The sequence below is a fragment of the Numenius arquata genome, chromosome 3 (genome assembly GCF_964106895.1).
Source record: "Numenius arquata chromosome 3, bNumArq3.hap1.1, whole genome shotgun sequence".
Classification (NCBI taxonomy): Eukaryota; Metazoa; Chordata; class Aves; order Charadriiformes; family Scolopacidae; genus Numenius; species Numenius arquata.
In genome coordinates this window covers 39,963,592-39,981,861 of record NC_133578.1, presented here as the reverse complement: position 1 = coordinate 39,981,861, position 18,270 = coordinate 39,963,592, and the positions used below count along the sequence as shown (strand labels likewise).

Here is an 18,270-nt window from a genome sequence, read left to right as displayed (position 1 = left end):
AACACAAGTTGGAAAATACTCCTAAATTTTTCAACAGTGAAAGGAACTTGCAATAGCTAATTCATCTGCAACATACTATTCAGCTGGACTGGAGTAAAATTACTGTTTGTTTTTGAAGTTTGACCATTTGTCACCTGAGCTTCAAAAAGGAATCACTGTTCTCCTCCTTTCTTCCAGCTGCTGTATTCTGTAGATGAGGGGACCTGTTTGAAGTTTTACTTTTATTTTAAAAGCTTGAGGCAAAATTCTACTCTCAGATCTGCAGAGAGCATCACAACAGAGATGTTCTGCTCTCCTCACACGCACAGAGCTAGTCTGCTCCCCTTCATCTATTGTCCTGGGAGCCACTGCCATGCAGGGAGAACACACAGGGTACTAAGACCCTTTGTACAGACTGAAGAGCACTAGATGCAATGCGAAAGTGATACACCACCAGACCCCAAAGCTTCAGCAAACCATGCACTTTCACCTCACTCTACTTTGCTCAGATGTGAAGGAAATGTGTTTTTAAGCAAAAATGATCATGGAATGAAGCACATTGTCAGTGAGGTAGAAAAAGAGACTCCTCCATGCCCTCCATCCAACAACTCTTCAAAAACTCAGTGGCCTTTGTCCCTAAGACTCAATGGCATTATGGTACTTAAGGGTATCGTTGTACATCAGTACTGGGAAAGATTCAAATTACAGTCCTCATCACTATTATGTATTAATCAGCAGGCAAGGTCCAGGCCTAAAACATACCTGTATACAATAAAAGGTAAAGGTAAGTTCCTGCTACCAACCCACATTCTCTCGTTGCTTGGAAAAGCTGAGGATATGTAAACCCAACGGCACCTTCAGCCTGAAGGTTATAAATCTTCACAGCTACCAATGAGACCTGCAACTGTGCCAGCACCGCGTAAATAAGGGTAAAAAGAAAACTACAAGACCGACCCTTGTTCAAGTGATAGTACACTGTGAACATGTAAAAATGGATTTCTGGGATTTTAAGTCATTTGTATGTGTAAAAGCACCAGTTAAATTCACATAGTAGCTCTAGATTTGTTTCTCCTCAAATTATTAGTACACCCAATGTCCCTGTGTGGATTATTCTGATGTTGTCCAAAGATGATTTGAAAGTGGACTTGCGTGTGTGACTGTGCATGCATATATGTCCTGTCACTACACACCGAATATTTCTCAGACCAGAGGTGAAGATTGCTTTAAACCTGATTTTGCAGATGGAGAGAAAAAACATAGAGGAGAAATGACCTAACAGAGGACAAAAGGAAAGAAAGTAGAAGTGTGGGAATTCTACCCAGATTTCTGGGTACCCTTCACAATTCCAGTGCCACAAAAATATTTTTCTTTCCAATTTTTGGATGAACATAATTTTAAATCTTTAAAAGGGGAACAAAACTAGAGGCTATCTATATTTGATTCCAGAAAAACTACATGGGAACTTTCAATTTTTATTTTATTGTTTTTACTTCTGGAACATCTGATATATAGAAGTCCCTTACTTTAAAAAAAAAATAAAAATTAAAGTATGATTAAATGTATTCTGTCACATTATATATATTTTATCCAGTAATGGAAGACAACATTTTAACAGCACTGCTTTTGATTCACTCCAGAGAATTCAGCAGGAGTCAATTTATACTGCAAGAGAATAATGATGTACCTCAACTCATTTTAATTTCAATAATTGAATGAGAAATAGGAAAGCCTATTGAAAGGACTGTATTCTGGTCAAAGACTAATGAGAAAATAGTTTTGAGTCTCTGAGTCAGCGGGTGTCATGGTAACAAAGCATTATCGAAATCTGATTAGCATGCCCAGCAGCTTTATAAACGATAACATGCTCTTCTAATTGTATTTCCCCTTCTTTCCCGGTGATGAGTTTTATATTCATAACAGGTAAGAGGTAAGGCAGCATTCTGTTTATCTGCAAGTTAGACTTGTCCAGCATGTTCACAAACTGTGCAATTTGTCATTCAGTAATAGAAAAATTTTCCTACTGTCTTAAAATAAGAAGCTGAACCTTCCAATTCTCTCCTTCCTGTATTAGATATAATTAAGGCAAATATTATTCTCTTTTTAAATAAATAAAATTATTTCTAAGGATATACACATGAAAAAGAGAACATTGTGAAACATGAGCATCTTAACAAAAAGCCTATGTTTCATGGGAGAAAGAGACGCAAGAAAAGAGTAAGTGCATGTTTAATCCATCCCAGAAACCATGAAACCTTGTTCTTGAGGTTTTGAAAACAGGGAGAGGATTTTCTTGTATTTAGAGGATTGTGTGTGTTTGCTAACTCGTTACAATATCAGAAAGAACCACGAAATTAAATAGAGTACTTTTCCTTCTCATAAAGAAAAGAGCTAATATTGCTTCATAAATACATTGAAAATAGAATTTTAGAGGTTTAATAACGTTCTTTTGTAAGTAAACCTCAGGTGAGTAGCCTGGCAGACCTTTATTACATTAACAGTAAAGAACTCTATTACAACTGCAGCCTCACAAATCTGATGCAAAATCATTTTAACATATAGAGGCTCAGTGTTAAAAAAAATTTTAAAATTCAATTTGTTTTTAAGAGTAGAATGGAATTCTATTTTTCAAGAGAATGACCAAGAAATCTAGTTCATGTTTGGCCTACTTCTGTGACCCTCATAACCTAAATATTTATTTCTTGTTTTCAATGTTCACTTTCATTTATTAATTCAGCTTCAAATCTGTATAAAGAGAAAGAAGGAAAGCTCATATTCTTACTCTCTTGGTAAACTCAAATACTCTTACTCATAGGACAAATAATGCCTAATACATGAAATCAACTATTCTGTATTATTAATAATGGAACTGTGTTATAGTGCGTGAACACAGAGAAAATAAATACGGCGAGACCTAAAAAGCTTATTACTCCTTGTTACGTGCACTGGCACATGGACAAAGTTTAAGATGTACAAAATACTAAAAGCAATCAATCTTAAGTCAACACACTGAAAACCAGAGGAACATTTATCTACATGTTTGGAAATTCAGCAGAGAGCGCAGGGTTACACTGAGAATAGAAAGTCATCAAAGCACGCCAGTGAGCAAAGAAAGAGCAAACAAGTACTCCCCAGAAGGGATTAGTGCTAGTTCAGGGGACTGTTTGCACTAACCTTGGATGGAAGCAGCAGCCCGAAAGCTAATCAGTGTGACCTTCACCTGTCACAATGATGTTCCCATCAGGTAAAGCCCACATTTTCCAGAGGTGGTCATCACTGCCAGCGACTACAATGTCTTTTTGGGGATGTAAAGCCAAGCTACAACAGAAAAGCAAAGCAGATTATATTCTGTATTAATTCCATTTTATGTGAAATACACAGCAGTAAGATTCATTTAACTCAGGGCAACAGCTACAGAGGACTCTGATTCTATATGGACTGAACAAGCGGTGATGCTTTCAATGCCCATAAGAATTTAAAATATATGCTATGTAGATGAGTTTATCCTGCTACTGAAGAAAAAAACAAAACATTCTGTGAAGCCAGAATTGTTTTCACAGTGTCTTGAAGTTCCAGTTGATTAAAACACTCAAATGCATTTTAAAATACTTTGTTAGCTTATGTTCTTACAAACATGTAACAAGGTAACACATGAACCAGCCGTACCAGAATGAATCCCTTTTTCCCACACCCAAAATAACTTCACAAGCACTGGCTTGTCAGTCTGCTGCTGATGGCCAAAGGGAAAAAGGACTCTTTTTTTTTTTTTTCCTCCTTGCACCCACAGGTCTAAAGTCTCCTACCACTGAGAAATAACTCAAATGACAATTACTGTCCAGGAGCTACAGTCTTTGCCATCACTTCAGCACCTATTCACTGGGACTAGGCTAGAAAATCCATTTCAATTCTATACTCAAAATGTGTTATATGTTTTCATTTTTTATTATGTAGCACGCTGGGATGTAATGGAAATCATACACTTATCACACCCCTATGCTGAAAACTTGGTTTATTTTTGATTTGGCAACTGCAGGGCAGCTTAAAATGGATCCAGGGAAGAAAATAAATCTGTTGGGAAGATAACAAGTAGTGCATTTCATATGGATTTGGTTATTTGATTTAAATTACTGTAATGCTTTACTATTTGTTGAACATCAAGAAGTATCTAGGAGTTGACTTAAGTCCCAGGAGTAGGTTATTTAAATAGATTAAATCTGGAGTTCAGAATCAAAACGCAACAACAGGGAGAGGAATCATAACCTGCGTGTGCACCTATTTCAGTTGTGTATCAGAGCCAACAGTTTACAGAGAAAAACGCTTATTAAAACAGAAAGAGAGTAGAGAGACGATACTAAGCAGCCAAATGGGAAGAAAAGAGAGGTTTCAGATGGCACACTATTATAAAAATATCTTATTTAATACTACCTTTCTCCTGCACTCAAAATTATTTCATAAAATTCCTAAAACAGAACCCCATCCTCTACTATATTGAGAAAAATAATTTCCTCTTTCAAATCCATGCTAAAAACATAATTATGTCAACTAGATTTTCATCAGAAAACACGTCTGTTGCAGTCTGAAGGCACAGTCTAGGAAGATTCTTGCAGATTCATCAATTGAATTCATTTGCTCGACCAAGTAGCCTGTGTTTTACTCATTCTCTAGCTTCTTAGAGGGGGAAAAAAAAGTTTTCTATCTTTGCCTAAAGAAGAGAAACATCCTCTACATTTATACGGAGAAGAGAGAAGGAAGGAATGATGCTATTTAAATTCTCCAGAGATGCACAGAGAGCAATCGTATCACTTAGATCGGCCAAAACAGATATCTAGAAGAGCAAGGAGGGAACAGAGATAAAAGGGGAGAATTAAAGGCTGAATGAAGGCACACCAGTAGCCTGCAAATTACAGGACAAGAACAACCATCCCAGAATCCCTCTACTATCGGAGCCTTCTGAGACACCAAAAACCCATTGCTGTTTTCTGCAGCATGCAAAGGCGAACGGCTAGGGAAAAAGAAACAGGAGTGGGCTCACAAAGACTAGAGAGGGAGGAGAGGATGCCCCCTGCAAAACCACTGACAGCATGTGCTACTGCAGGAAGCTTAATCACCGATTCAGGCCTGCCTATGATGCAGTTAAACGACTGGATGTTTCTGGTTTGGCAACAACTTTACCTTTATGTTATTTGGAGAAAACAAACAAGCAAACAGCTTGTTCATTAGTCATACAAATACAGCTTACATTTTATCTTAATCTATTTCAGATAACTTCAGATACCTTCCAATTTTTCCCTCCGGATATTTCTGCTATCAGTCGAGTGCACGCCTGCTGTGAAGACTTTCCCTCAGTTCTCTCTCTTACATTCTTCCTAAATATCTGCCTTCTCAGTTTTCAAGACGTGTTACACAGTCTTACTTAAATCGCCTTCAGTCCACCTTTCACTCAAAGAAAAGTTCATCTACTGGCTTCCTCCAGATCCTGACTCACTTTCTGAACAGTCCTTACCCAGCTGCCTACGGATGCGAGCTGTGTTCCTAAATGTCGGCTGCCAAGAACATTTTTCCTGTCCTTAACCCTCCCAACACACTTCCAGTCCAACTTTTGAAATGTCCAAACTTTTTCAGTGACTACAGGCTCTTAAAGAGCTTTGAGACAATCCATGGAGTGAATTTCATATGGAAGAAAATATCTTGCCATCAGTAGGAAGCCCACAAGTTTATTTTTCACAGGCTTTTCTTTTAATTGCAGAGATCTAAAATGCTGCTGCTGTCCAACGTGTTGGTTTTTTTCTCCATGCCATTTTTACAGGCACACAATAAACACTATTTAATTAACAGCACATTTGTGACATAACCACTGTTGAGCTGCTTCTGAGAAAGGGAAGCCCATTCATCCAAAAGGCGTTCTATATGCAACATTAATTAGGCACCCTTGTCTTCATTTCTGGCAATCCAGCATTGTATAGATTTTTGCTTCATCTCTGTTCACAGGGTCTAATTATTTCCAACACAGAAGACTTTGGGTAGATTGGAATGAAAATCAATAATGGAACATGTGTGATAGGAACATCGGTTTTCTCCTCCTCCTCTTCTAGGATAGAAGTGGGATCAGAGGAAACACAGCCAAGAAAAAAAAAAAAAAGGCAAAAAAACTCTCAAAGATTTGCTGCTGTTGAGTATATAAATACCCATGTTTACACAACTCATTCTGGCATTATAAGATATTCTCATCTCTTCAGCACTTGCCATGGTAGATATATAGCGCTCCCAGTAATTTGCTTTCAAAACAATCATCGATTATTTTAATTTATTTTGACTGAATCATAAATAAAAATATGATATCTTCAGATGCAAAATACTTCCAGTCTCAGCATGTACTACATTTGATCATTTCACACATATAAAATCAACCTTCAGGTTAAAAAAAGTGTTAAATCCAAAGCTATCTGCATAACCCTAACTGTGTGTTTGTTTTAATACAACCACTAACTACGTTGCACTGAGGCAGGGGAGATTTCAGTTAGATGCGAAGGAAAACTTTGTGGCAATAAGGTTTCTGAAGCACTGGAACCGACAGCCATCTGCCATTATTGAGAGCTCTTAAAGCTCTCAGCGTACCTCTCAGGTATTACCTGGGTAGATTAATTCCATCATGGTTAGGAGAACAGACCGGTTGGTGTCCTGAGGTTCCTTCAAGTCCTAAGATAGCAATGTTCCTACTGAAGCGTGGTTCATTTGATGCCCAAAATAGACAGTGTTTAGATGTGAAGCTGTCCCGGTTTGAAGTAAAACCGAACCAATTTTCTGTTCTGTAACTTTACATCCTAGCTCGGCCTCCTCTAACTCTCTGAAATTAACGGCATATTGTGGAGAAAACTGCTCGTTCTCAGAGTGATAAGACCAATGTTTGTGCTCCATGCCAAGGAATGGTATGCAGGGAGGCCCTTGCTTATACTTATTGCTATAACAACCAAGGTCAGCCAATTTCCTTATTTGCCCCCTTAGAGGGTCGGAAATGGAAAAAACGTAGAGGGGTCACATCAGTGGGGAGGAGTGGACAGGACAGGTGACCCAAACCTGACCAACTGGGGTATTCCATCCCATCTGCCCCATGCTCAGTATAAAGGCTGAGGGATCAAAGGGTCAGCCCCCTTCCTGCGATGGCCGACGTCCAGAGAGGACTCTGTCTGTTCATCTGCCTTTGATCCCGATCCGTGTGTTCCTGACTCCAGAGCTGGAATCCAGTTCCCATTCGTCACTGAGTCCAGTCTGGGACTTCCCCAGTGCCTGCCGGTGATGTAACTGACATCCTGGGAGCTTGATACGGTTTTGTATATATTGTATCTATTTCATTATTTTCTTCTTTATTTTTATTTTAATATTAATTTTTCATTAAAGTAGTTTAGTTCATTCTAAACTTCTGAATCTCCTTATCTCTTTCTCCTCCTCTCTCCTCTTTTAGGGGGGGGAAGGGGGGGAAGGGCCATCTGCCGGTCCGGTTTTGGTAAATTCAGCCAAAACCACGACAGAAGCGCAATTATAAAATAATAAAAGCATCACCTCAAACCTTTTCTAAGGCGTAACAGCAACCAAACCCAATTGCACAGATGCAGGACAGTCAGGCATCCAAAAAACCTTATAAATTTAAAATAATTTTAGTGGCTAAAATATTTCACAGAATCACCAAATATTCAGCCTTTTTAATAGCTTCCTACAGATCTCAGGAGACTGCAAGAACAGGAGGAGTTCAGAACTAAAAATCTAACCTAAACAGTCTCAAAATTAGGTACACAGAGAATGAATAACGTAAAATTAATGACCAGCTTAGAACTCCTTAACTGACTTATCTAGCCTCACACAATTGCTCTGTGGCAGAAATAAGGACAAAATGCAGTTTTCTCTGGTTTCACATATAGGGGTTTTACAGAAAAGTATGTTCTCAATATAGACAGCATTTAGCTGCCAAATTCTAATATAGCATTGTATTGAATATCACTTGCAATACATAATTTTTAGAACCTCATTATTTGATCAAATTTATTTGCATTCCTGAATACTGGCAAAGAGGATTGTTGCAAATGCCAGTAACTGCTTTCAGACCAGAAAGCTTTCCTGCTGCACTTCCTGCTCCAAAATATGAGAGCAGCAGAGCTCCTCCAAGATTAAAAAAAAACCAAACGCATTTTTCTTGGGTCACAGAAACATTTTCGCTAACCTTTTCTTACACAAAAATTCAACCTTACTCAGACACCTCGCACAGGGAAACTTGGTCTGAGTCATTACATTTCAGAGAAGTTATAAATGCCTGAAAATGTCTGTTTTCTTACAGAAACTGTTGGGACACTGCAGGTGTTTCTTCCTCTACCATCAGGCTTTCTAGATATGTTGGAATGGAAAAGCAGAGTGGGTTTTGAAGGCAAGGACATAACATGCACTAAATTCTAGAGGATGGCTACTGATTCTGGCCTCAAGCAAGAACAAATATGTGCCTAAATATGAGGGCATCAACGGCCCTACTGATGTTGTTCACACATATAACAATTATATTGCTGGCACTTCCCTAAAAAAATCATAGAATCATAGAATGGTTAGAGTTGGAAGGGACCTTAAAGATCATCAAGTTCCAACCCCCCTGCCATGGGCAGGGACACCTCCACTAGAGCAGGTTACTCAAAGCCCCATCCAGCCTGGCCTTGAACACCTCCAGGGATGGGGCATCCACAACTTCCCTGGGCAACCTGTTCCAGTGCTTCACCACCCTCACAGGAAAGAATTTCCTCCTAATATCTAATCTAAATCTCCCCTCTTCCAATTTAAAACCATCACCCCTTGTCCTGTCACTACACTTCCTGACAAAGAGTCCCTCTCCAGCTCTCCTGTAGGCTCCCTTCAGATATTGGAAGGCTGCTATGAGGTCTCCCCGGAGCCTTCTCTTCTCCAGGCTGAACAACCCCAGCTCTCTCAGCCTGTCTTCATAGGAGAGGTGCTCCATCCCTCTGACCATCTTCATGGCCCTCCGCTGGACCCGTTCCAACAGGTCCATGTCCTTCCTGTGTTGAGGACTCCAAAGCTGGACACAGTATTCCAGGTGGGGTCTCACGAGTGCAGAGTAGAGGGGTAAAGAAGATCTAAAGAATTTTTTTAAAAACTGAGATCTCTTCCAGTCCCAATTTTGCTGGTTGCTAACTGAGGCCCAAGACAAGTCAGCGAAACCACTAGGAACAGTTTTTGTAGCGATGGATGGGCAGATTGCACGTCAAACCACATTTCTGTACCGCCTGTATCTGAAACAGCTTTTGAGGCAAAACACCCACCACTAGCCAGGTAGGTCGCAGACTGCTCCATGGGGAGGGTTGACAACCACACTCCAAGAATCTAATCACACTCAAGGTTGATGTCTATAATTCTGACAAGAGGTGGAAGACCACACAAAAAAATCAGATCAAGAGAAACCCAAATTATTACCTCATGATGGACCAAAAGGCAATAGCTGGCACTTAGGAAAGGCCCTTCATTTTCTCCTTATGAGCAGAAAGGGAGCGATAGGAAAACACGCAGTCTTTGTTTGCAACACCTTTTGGCGTATCTCTTATTTTACCTCCTTACCTACGTAAAGGCGGTGTGCTAGGGGTGAGAATGAGAAAAAAAAAAAAAACGAAAGCAAATAGAAGCATTTTGTAGGGGGGGGTGCTGGCAGCAGAGGGGCCATCTCCTGTCAGGAGAGGTGGGGGCCGTCCTGCACCGGGCCCAGGCGGATCCAGACGGTTCTCACCGGCATCACCACAGACTCACCACAGGATATGGTGGAGCCGTGCCAGTGACACCGGTGGCACCTCTGGGAAAACATTATTAAAGAGAGGGCAGAAAATGGCAGACAGAGAGAGGAGGAGGGAACAGAAAGAGTGAGAAACAGCAAGGTGAGACAAGCAGAGGGAGGAGCTCCATGGTGCCAGAGCGGGTTATCGCCTGCAGCTAGCCCGCGCTGGAGCAAATTTTCCTGACAGGAATTGTGGCCCATGGAGAGCCCATGCTGGTGCAGACTTTTCCTGAAGGAAAAGGCCCATGCCAGAGGAAGGAAAAAGTGTGAGGAGGAAGGAGCAGCAGAGAGAACACGCTGCGCGCTGGCCATATGCCCCTGGCCCTCATGGAAGGGTGGAGGGGTCTGCAGCAAGGGTGTGAAGGGAAGGTGGGGAGAAAGGTGCTGTTTCTCCCTACCCAAACCTATTTTAATTGGCAATAAATGAAATCAGTTCTCCCTGAGTTGAGTCTGTTTTCCCCGTGACGGTAATTGGTCTTTATCTCGAGCCATGCCCTTTCTCAGCCTATTTTCTGCTCCTGCTCTACTGAGGAGGGGGAGTGAGCGAGGGACTGGGTGGGCATTTGGCCCTCCACTAAGATTAACCTGCCAATAAATTAAAACCAAACACCTCACAAAAGCCAGCCTAATCAATTGTTTTGCCTGCTACAACTTACCCTAACATGTATTCTTTGAAGCAGATCTCTCTAATATAGTTATTTCTACCACCTTTTTATCTTGAGTTATCCAGTCTCAGCTGCTAGCATACTCCAGCAATAATTATAACCCTGACATTTAATTCAGAGTTTTATTATACAAAGGTAGCATAACTGAAAAGCTTTGCATTCCTGTTTGAGGTCTTAAATTTTATCTTTTCATGACAAAATGGAAGAGGGAAAAATGCTTTCAAAAGAGAAAATAAGAGCTAAAACAAACAAAAAAAAGGATAAAGGAAAAAAAAAACAAAAAAAGAACGTAAGTAGGGGGAAATACCCATAGCACAAAGCTCATATCTTTTGTTTCATTTATGTAAATGCCCGTCTGGAAGTCAGTGATAGATCTCACACACAGCAATGCTTAAAAATCCCTATCCTGTCTCATGAAATTCCTGGCTGCTTCCCAAGCTCCTATGACTCAGGATCTGGGAGGGAGAAAACTTGCCAGTATCTCAACACACCTGAAGTTAACCTCCTAGACTGCCCAGCAGATATTTGTACAGCTTAGAAAAGAATTGTAAAATAGTCTTCCAGAAACTTAAACCCATATCTCTAAGAGGCCAAAAGACTTCATCATTTACAGTGCTAGCTAATTTACTTATTCTATTCACCACGCACACAAAATCTTCAATCTTAGCTGTAAAGCAGTAGCAAACATATTTATTCTTGTGAAGAAGCGGAATAAATTCACACACTAACTTCCCAAAACTAGCTCTCAACAAAAACCAACTTCTGAAAGTGAACACTCCATACAACATACAATGCCTCCACAAATAACTGTACTACACACATCATTGTAATGGACAGATACAGACACAGTTGTAGTGATAAATTCATAATGTCCATTTTGTGATGCTGTCTTTGATCACTTTCTGTTTACCCAGGCTGTGTGCAATTATTAAAACACACTAATTTGTATTAGCTGACTGTTGTAACCTGCCTAGGTTTTACCCATTCAATCTGATTATGTACATGCTGGGCCAGTCTAAAATAATTTTCTTCTTAACAACAAAGTTTGGCCCTGCTTCAAATCTTAGAAAAATTTCAAAACTATCCTGTTGATCTGCAAGTGTTTTATTTAGGTCTCAGTCCTTTGAAGATACATGCATATTATTAAATTATGCACTGCCAGGAGTCCTGATGATTTCACAGCATATTAACTTAAAAACATACAAAATCCTTTTCAAGACAGAATCCTTAATCAGATCAGAGAAAGAGGATTTTTCTGGAACCTATACAATAACATGCAAATTGTTTATGTCATTATAGTCTTGTGTGCTGTGAACCTCTGCAACCTAAGTTACGCCTTTTAACTAGAATGCTTGTAAGTAACGACTGCCACGAATCTAAATCACATCTTAGAGAATCTTTACTTATTCATTCCTTCCTTTTGCTTACAAGGTTATTGATAATTACTGCTGGCCAAAACGTAAAAAAAAAAAAAAATAAAATCACTTAGTCTACAATGTCAGCTGCTACACATTACAGAAACAGTACATTTCGAACCTGCCTTAAACCAAAGCAGCAGGGAACTAACAGATCTCCACCTTACTTCACACAGAAAGCCACTGCCTATCTGCAGTCTGCAGAATCTATGCAGGTTTTTTGGTTGGGTTTGGGTTTTTTTTAATTTAAATTGTCATGCAGTTTAGATGATGACAAAGCTGTGAATAGAACAGCAGACAGATCAAATAGCTTGGGATGTTTTTTGGTAAGACAGCAGGTGCTTTAAAAAAAACCCAACTAACTCAAGAGTCATTTCCTGTGATTGCAGTAGCTCACAAGCTCTTATTTCATATGTATCTGCACCAATTTGTAGAGCTTAGTCAACTTACTAGGTACCCAGTGTACTTTAAGGAGAATTAAGCCAGAAAGAGAGAATGAAAGCAGCAACAAACAAGTAGATGTAATTAAAATGTTAAAATATTGGCATCCCTTCCTAATATCTTCCCTCTGGAGTGAAAGCTGTACTTCCCCACCTGAAATGATTTACACCATGATTCATACTGCCCATCACCATGTAACTGATCTTTTACTATCACTTCTTTTATGAAATATGCTAAGTTACTTTCTTTCAGGGAAAGATAGTCCCACAGGAGTATAAAAGACAGCGTTCAAAATAGTATTGAAACAGGATTAGCTTAGATCTGCAGAATCTTGAAGCCTATTCTGAAAGAGATTGCAGCTCACAGGACAGCTCTCTAGAGCAGCAGGGAAGAGGCTATACATAACCAGGGTTAGACCACACACAAACCTTGGCAAAGGAACAGCCCATATATTTTTACGCTGCACCTGTGATTGTGAACCACTTCAGAGTCAGAGAAAGAAAAGGAAAGGCAATGAAGACAAACTTGCATAAAACTTTCCCTGTTCAGTATATAATTGTTGCCTATTTTTTGACCTGTGCGTTAGGTATTTGTTGGGTACTGAGATAATAGCTTGTCTTCCTTTGTAATGAAAGACAAACTGCTTTTCTAAGAGGCAATTTTAGCTTGACCAACTTGAAAAGATGCAGATTGCTTTTGCAAAAGCTTCTACCTGTGGCCTGGTTTGAATTAGTTTTCATCATCACTGTTAGCAATTCCCAGTCTTCTGTTGCATGGCAGCTTTTTCACAGATGATTAGGAGCAGTGTTGTGGTATAGAAGAGTTTGGAAAGAAAACTACTTGAAACTTGCCAGTTGGTAAATTCTGTTAAATTATCAAGGTTGATAGAAGAAAATATTTTAAAATATAATTTGCAATTAGAGCATCAAACTGTCAACTCACATTTCTAAATTAGTAAGAAACCAAAGCATTAACTTTTCAAGGTCAGTTTCCCTCCTGTGTTTCTTTCTCACTTTTGAAGGCGGGAGGGGTATTATGGTCTGTGCTCTATTTCAGTACCGTAATGCTGAAGAATGCTTCCATCAACAGGATTAATGGAAACTCTTGTGGGAAGAAAATTAAATAAATAAACAGTCCCTTCACAGTTAGGACTAAGAGGCAAAGTTGATGACTATAAATCACGTTCTTCCTCTGACGATCTTCTTAACTGGACATATATGTATGAGAGAGAAATGGATTCCAGATTCGGAAAGGATCACGCTAATTCTCAAGTCCCATGATCCCCAAAGTTGTAGGCTGCAGAGCCCGGGTGGCCTGCAAAGCTCTGCTGAATAGCTTGCCTGCCCCAATGGCTGCAAATTTTTCCCACTGAAGGAGGCCATTCAACTTTTCCATGATGTTTCAAAAGAAAAGTTTTTCAAGCTATTTTCTCTACTCTGATCTCCTGCACAGAATTAAGGGAAACATACGCTGAAAGGCATCGTCTAGTTCATCTTGTGCTACAGAAGGAGTGTGTAGACTCACCCAGCATAGATTTGTATAACTTTTCCTTGAAAAGGAGGTTCTACAGCAAGGTGGTTCTAAAGTCACCTCTAGGTGGCTTTTTCTGGGGTTCACACTTCAAAAAGCATTTTCTGAAACGCAACCCTTATCACTCTGAATGCAAATTCCATGGATTTCCCTTAACTCTTCTCTCAGGATATGGATAACAATTTCTTTGTACCTTTTGTCTTAATCTTCATATATCAGATGGTTGTACTAACTTTGTCTTAAATTAGTCAAACTCAGTTCTCTAACTAATCCAGTGTTCTAAACTTTTTAAAAAGTCATGACCAAACATAGATACAATATGTCAACTCAGACCTCACGAACCCTAATTTGGAATAATCACCCAACATTTTACACACCACATCCTGCTTCACACATTCCAGAATTACATCTCCCTAGTTTACAACAGCAATGCACTGTAGACTTTTTTACCCATTTTCTCTCTTGACAGGTATTCCCTATCTTGTATTTGTATACCTGAATTCTTTTTCCTATATATATATATCATATGGCACTTCACTTTATTGAATTTAATCTCGCTGATTTCAGACCATCTCTCCAATTTGCCAAGTTTATTTTGAATGCTGATCTGATACAGAAAGGTATTTGCAACTCCTCACAGCTCAGTGTCATCTACATATTTTATAAGCTATTCTGTATTCCATCACCTTCACTGCTAATGAAAACGCTGAATGGAACTGATTTCCTAAGCAAATTTTCAAACTGAAATGCAGGCTGTGGAGTTCAACCAAGAGGTTCCTGTGCCCAATCCACTACACTCGTTTTGTGCTAAACTTATCCTTTAGAAAGGCACACAATACATATTTAAAACCTTAAATCCAAGAAAAGCCACCATTTGCTCTGCTAAATTGTTGCAATAGTTAATTATACTCTTTTTACTTTTGCAGAACTTTAAAATCAGGCCAGCTTCACTCTCCAGCTGCATATTATACTCTGTTTATTATATCAGAGAGAGAACACCCCTAGAAAAGACTGACTTCTAGAACTTACTGACTGGTAGATTCTCCTATACCATTCCTTAAAAAGTCTATGGAATAATCTCTACAGACGGTATTAATGGAGGTTAAAAATTCCTGAAATGTTCTTTAAGACTTGAACAAAGCAATGCCGTTTTAGGAGAATTAAGTCATATTTTGTTTGTGGTTCCTGGCTCTGCTATGGAATTATGTACAATCACGTGCCGAGAAAGAATACCCTACTAGGCAAAGCTGAGCCCTTTAAGATCATGTAATTTCTAGAATATTTGCTATGCGATATTTCACATATTTGTCAAATTCTCTCCCCTTCTCTCCCCCTCTGCCCACAAATTTGCTGTCCCTAGGCAGAAAGCAAAGCCCTTCAGTAAGGAAAACAACCTTAGAGAGACCCAGATCCACAGTTTCTTTATGAAAACTAGAAATAGGTCTCAGGATTCCCTTCAACTTCCAGCACGTGCAGCAAGAAAGAATTTGGGATAGAAGAAAAACAAGACTTTTTCATTCTGCTTTCCCACCCTTCTCTCAGACAAATTCCATTTAGGCTATTATCATCTTATCACAACGAATGCAACATTTACATTTTGAAAAAAGCCTAAAAACTTCTCATGTAATGAACGTTGACCACACACAGAATAATAAGCTTCACGGTCAGATCTCTGCAATTGCTACATATTTCTCTACATCCTCCTAGATCCAAAAACTGTAAGACACCAGACCCTGTAAATTCTTCAGTAAAGTGTTTCTAGCCTTTCTAAAGTATAAAGAGTTTGAAACTATGTAAACATGTAAGCATTAAAAATTATTGCTGGTAAGCGTGAGTCTCTCTGATATATATGGGAGCCTTATAGTCAAGTTGTAGGAGTTATCTGAAAGGAATTATCTGAAAGTTGTCTTCACGCTGTTAAAAATGTGACGCTTTTCAAGACTTACTGTTATCTACAGAACAAACCTCCGAAAACTCAAGTCTCGTGCAAGACAGAAATTTTCAATTCAAAGCGTATTTGGAATAAATTGCCTTTTGCCAAGTCACATCCAAATGAAAATTACGGGATTCCAGATTTCAGTTTTTCATCTTTCTTAGCATCCCCACTGTCTGCTAGCATCTACAGACTCCAGCTGTATGTTCAGCAGTGGTTCTAAATCTTATGATGGTCCCAACAACTGAAGTCTTTTGCTGTGCCATTGAGTTAGCCTATTAACTACCTTGTTGCCATTAACATCATTGAACACAGTATCATACTACTGTATGATCAAGAAGGCTTTCTACCCCTCCGTGTAACCATTTGGTTAGCTGTTGTCATCTCTAGCAAACATCCAAAAAGCAAGACTCCTGCAAAGACAGTGCTTATGTAAACTGTGCTGGAAGGGTAAAAACATGCACACAACTAAAATGACGGCTTATTTTCAACAACCCCAAGTTTATAACAAAACTATCCGCAAGAGTCGGCATTTATCCTGCTTCCAAATGACTTCCCATTCACTTCAAACTGGGCTATAATGAAGGATAAAGATCAGTCTCAAAAGATGACTGCTGCTTCCTTCAGTGCTCATTAATGAGAAGCAATGAATATGTACTTTTAAAGTACACTACATAGTCCTGCTGCTGGAGCAGGAAAAAGAGGGAGAAAGTTGCTTGCCATAGTGCAGTGAGACTCTTGCATCACTCCAGTGGAAAGAGTGTATATAGAAAAGATATATGGTTTTCTAAGCGCTTGGTATCCTATGTCTGAGTCTTAAAAGAGCTAAAAACATCTCGGTTTCACTTTGCTGCCACTATTTTGTGTCTTACAGCACGTGCATCACCTACCTGTTTATCAAAGAGAAAAAAAAACAAGACTCTCATACCTTGGTTTGCAGACCAATACTAGCCTGCAGAGAGCTAAGGACCTCTGAGAATCTGACCAAATATTAGCAAAGAAACCAACAGCAATTTTTCTGAGTTGGTTTGGTTTTTTTTTTTTAACACATTTCAGTGTTAGTGTGTATTGGGTCTGGCTGAGATGGAGTTAATAGCAGCCCATAGCAGCCCTCATAGCGCTGTGCTTTGCACGGGTAGCTAGAAAGGCATTGATAACACACCAGTGTTCTAGCTACCGCTGAGCAGTTCTCGCACAACATCAAGGCTCTCTCTCCAACATTACCCCCTCACCAGTAGGCTGGGGGTGGGCAAGATCTTGGGAGGGGACATAGCCAGGACAGCTGACCCCAACTGACCAAAGGAATATTCCATACTATACGTCATCTGCTCAGCAATAAAAACTAAGAGAAACAAGGAGGAGGGGAGGCATTTGTTATTACAATGTTTGTCTTCTGCAGCAATTGCTGCATGTGCTGAAGCCCAGCTTCCCTGCAAATGGCTGGACATCACCTGCTGATGGGAAGTAGAGAATAAATATGTTGTTTTACTTTGCTTCCGTGCATGGTCTTTGCTTTTGCCTTATTTAACTGCTTTTGCCTGGACCCATGAGGTTTTTTCCATCTTATTTTCTCCCCCCTGCTCCGTTCTGCTGAGGAGGGCAGTGACAGAGCAGCTTGGTGGGCAGCTGGTGTCCAGCCAAGGCAAACCCACCACATACTGTATCATTAAGGTGCCAGAGGTCTATAAACGAGGAGAGAGGATTCCGCTTATTTTTGACATGAGAGAGACTAGACTTAGAGAAAATGTTATTATTATGCTATCTATTCTGTAAAAAAATAATGATGCCTTTAAGAAAAAGATGGATGAACTAGGGCATTGCATCTTGCACAAGTCATTCAGAAAAATCTCATGTACACAGTTGCAAGGTTTGCTTCTGATGAAGCAAAGATATGAAGCATAACCTCAAAGAATAGTTTGCTTTTGAGGGTAAGCATATCTGCATTGCTGCATGTTTTTACCAAGACATGGGCTTTTTAGTGAACAGAACCTGGCATGTTACATATGAAGGGTTGCCAACAGCTGCTTTAGAGAATCCTTCTGGATTAAATGTTAGGATATTCATTGATTGCCTGTTCAGTCATTGATGAGTCTGTATATTTTTCAACAGTACCTATATGCCTGACGTCTGTATAATATTTCCAGAAAGACCATGCAAGGGTTTTTTTTTTTGAAGCACAAATCCTAGTTCCTCTAAACTCAAAATATCAGAGTATTTTGTACCACTAAAAATAATCCCTTTGTACTAACTAAAAACCAGCAACCTAAAAGCCAATTCTTGATCAGCTTTACAAAACAGCCAATCAAGTATAGGAGCTATTAGCTTTATTACACATTCTGATTTTAACATCTGTATAATACCATTTACAGTCGATCAATATATACTGCAGACTGACCCCCTCATGCCTATTGCAAGCTCATTATTATTGTAAATTTAAGAACTGCTAGGAAGTAGAAAGTGCAACAGAACTCTATAGTCTATTTGTCATAGAAAAAA

At 39.4% G+C, this 18,270-nt stretch overlaps 1 protein-coding gene across 1 annotated transcript in view; it reads right to left on the bottom strand.

Moving 5' to 3' along the window:
• Nucleotides 1-18,270, bottom strand: part of SPAG16 (sperm associated antigen 16) — a 320,746-nt gene that overhangs the window by 103,282 nt on the left and 199,194 nt on the right. The window contains 1 exon segment of the mRNA XM_074145844.1: nt 3,151-3,294. Within this exon segment, the coding sequence (XP_074001945.1) occupies nt 3,151-3,294 (144 nt within the window).